Source organism: Nicrophorus vespilloides, unplaced genomic scaffold (genome assembly GCF_001412225.1).
Source record: "Nicrophorus vespilloides isolate i.1.1-1 unplaced genomic scaffold, Nicve_v1.0, whole genome shotgun sequence".
Classification (NCBI taxonomy): Eukaryota; Metazoa; Arthropoda; class Insecta; order Coleoptera; family Silphidae; genus Nicrophorus; species Nicrophorus vespilloides.
Window position 1 is genome coordinate 1 of NW_017096450.1, and position 3165 is coordinate 3165.

General features: G+C 55.5%; 1 protein-coding gene across 1 annotated transcript; it reads right to left on the reverse strand.

Annotated features, from left to right (window-relative positions):
- Positions 1–73: 73 nt before the first annotated feature.
- LOC108557038 lies at positions 74–2920 on the reverse strand (the record flags this gene model as incomplete). Its single annotated transcript, XM_017913413.1, is given in 1 exon segment — positions 74–2920. A coding segment is annotated over 1 exon segment (2847 nt), but the record flags the coding sequence as incomplete, so codon positions are not given.
- Positions 2921–3165: the final 245 nt, after the last annotated feature.

Genomic DNA, 3165 nt, shown 5'->3' on the forward strand with positions numbered 1-3165 from the left:
AAAAGTGGTGTTGGGCCATTTCTTGAGCGCAGCGGCTCTGAAGTGCTCGTTGTCATATTTCAATTGTTTGTCAGTCCAGGCCTGGTCGAGTCCACGATCTCCCGACCAACTGACCTGGACATCGCAGACAGTGAGCCGATCTGGGCCCGTTCTGATGGCCAAGTCCGGCTTATAGAGTCTCCCGTCCATATGGCGGACGTGAGGCTCCTCTTCCACGACCCACCCTCTGCGCCGACAATGATCTGCTAATTTGGCGCAGATCTCGTTGTGGCGAGCTATTCGCACCCCATGAGTTAATGGGCACGCCTGGAGTACGTGGCACAATGATTCGTTGACGGTGCAGCCTGCCCTGCACCGCCTGTGCTCTGGAGGGTTCGATGGTATCCCTCGCGTTGGCAAGTTGCCATTTCTGAGCTGGATGGCCCTGACATAGTCCCTGCCGGTCCAGCCCAGAGGAGGATGGTCGATCCAGGACCTGCTGGCTACGTCGTGGACCGCCTCCTCAATTCCTCTGACATAGGGGTTCATCCTTATTTGTTCCCTCCTGGTGGTGCCAGGGTCGGTGAGAGGTGCTAGCCTCTCCAGGCGCTGCAAGTTCCTGGAAAACACAAGATCATTAGTCAGTGTTTCCACAGGGCTACCTGAGCTCTCAAGGGACTTCCTGATCCGCTTTGCCAAAGATCCGGGGATGGACGTCCTAAAGCACGTAATGCCCAGATGCCGAGATGTTTCGTGGCCTACAGAAATCCGAGTCACTGACGAGCCCAGCGATTTTATAATATAGTCTATGGTCTCAACCTCGATTCCATGGCGCAGCAGTGCGCGGCGTATCGACCAATGCGATACGGTGTCAAAGGCTTTGCGGACATCCAATGACACCACATTATAGCCTTTCCCCTGGGCCCTACGAGATCTCATGTAGTGGTCCAGTATCACCCCATTCAGCAGGGTCCCGTCCACGCGGACAAACCCGCGTTGGTTGCTGTTGAGGTTGGTTGCGGTGACAAGCCGACTGGCCATCACCCTGTGAAACAGCCTTTGGATGGAAGATCCGACCGTGATAGGACGCCAGTTAGTCGGGTCCGAACCATCCCCGTCCTTATGGATAAGGATAGTCCGGTTCTGCAGGAACCTGGACGGAGCGATCCGACTCCCAAGCACCAGCGTGCATAACACGCTAAGTGCCCGAGCCCCACACCGCTTTACGTCCTCCACAGAAGTCCCATCGGGGCCGGGGGCTGACACCTTCCATGATCCCATGGACCCCACGACCTCCGTCTCTGTGATCGGCTTGAATGTGTCGGAACACCGATCCCGCTCAATGAACGGGTCGGGGTCGACCGGAGACTCCGACTCGAGCAACCCACCATACAGGGTCTCGGTGTCCGCCAAAGTGGGAGCGGCCACGGACTGGCAGACGTCCTTTCCACTCAGGATCATATCAGCCAGGGTCTTCTTGCTCTTGACAAAAAGATCCTGGCAGTTTTTGTATCGGCTGATCCTGAGGGCCCTCTTACTGAGGGGTGGTCCCTCCACAGCGGCGGCGCACCCCCTCGCCGTCTTGACCTTTGCCGGGAAGCGTTGTTGGATCCAGTCGTCCATCGCCGCAAGCAGCTCTGGACCGGTTCCCATTAATGCCCTATTAATCATACCTTGGGTATCTCTGTCCAAGTCATTTAATGCGGTCAAGTAAGCGACGAAGGATCCCGGCAGGAGGGCCGCCCTCATCGGAGTCGATGGTGGCTCCACCTCCCTGGAAACAGATGGTTTGTTAATTAAAATAGTCTCATTTAAGGGTGTACATGTAATATTTCCAACACTTGAACCCCTTAGGGTAATATTCAAAGAGCTCACAAAATCAAGTTCGTTTCTGCCTCGTATGTCGGTATCAACGCCAATTAGTTCACCGGCGCATACCCGCTTGTTTTTCGGAGAAGGTGTTGAAGACACACTTCTTCCTCGTTTAGTGGATGGCACATCTGACACCTCTGCCATAATACTGTCCAAGCCCCGACCCCTAAGGTTGGGAGGAGGCTGGATGGGTTCCACTTCGTGTGCAGCTGAGATGTGATCGGAGTTCAAGTCCTCACGGGTCCTCTTCGGAGGTCTTGTGAATCCGATATCCGGGGGGGCTATTTGGGGACTCTCAGTGGCTTTGATGGCTTGGTGGGGGCTAGATGAGCAAATATCGGTCTTAGTTAATCCACCACCTGGGGTTGATTGGCCCTGCGTTACCGGGGTTGAGCTGGTAGGAAGGCCGAAAAGTTTTGTGGCACTTCTCCTAACCTGTGCTCTAGCCTCGGTCAAGTAGCGCTGATAGATTTTTTGCTCGCGTCTATGTCTGACCTGATGTTCGGTCAGACCGGTAGCCCTCACCATTTCGGAATAAAATTTGCCGCCCCTCTTGCTTCCGGCCTCGATCTTAGCGATCTTGGCCATCAGCTCTGATTCGGGGAGCGGCAATTTCGCCTCAAGTTCTCTCCGGTACTCCAACGGGTGGGACCGGGACTCGTGTTGCCTCACGAGTTTATACGAGGCGAATCGTTGGCCACAATGAGAGCACCCAGTCCTCCTTTCATCGGAAACCTTCTCTCCGAGGGGGGCGCTCAGACTCTCTCTCCGATCTGCTGCTGTTGGTGTTCGTGTGATTTGTGAGCTCGGTCCAGGTCCGGAATGATCTCGGAGTCCTGTAAATCTATTGATTAATTCTCTGACCGAGCTCGCGTTGGTTCCGGGTGGTGACCCGGTTGTGGGACGGACGTTATCCCGGGCCTCTGTAGTGCTAGTAGAGGAGGCCGACTCTGCGTTCATATTGTGCCTGTCGTCACCAATAGGTTCCTTATCCGAGTTCGCGACTCCGACCACACCCGAACCCTTGGGTGTGGCCTCCGAGGCCTGTTTCCTTCTGTCTGGACCAACGCTTTACAAGCCGTGGGGCTGGTAACCCAACACTCTCTTAAGGGTGCGTCTTCGGGCGCATTGCGAGGTGGTCTGGTCTCCTGCAGGTCGTAAGTCCCATACGCCTGTACCAAGCCTTTGGCAGGGCACGGGAAGGCGAATACCTAGCATAACCCGTGTCAAGACCGTACACGACACCTCCTCGAGGTGGCGCCGCACAACAACTAAGTCGTGACGGATCGATCCTCCCCCAATCCCCTGTCTGTC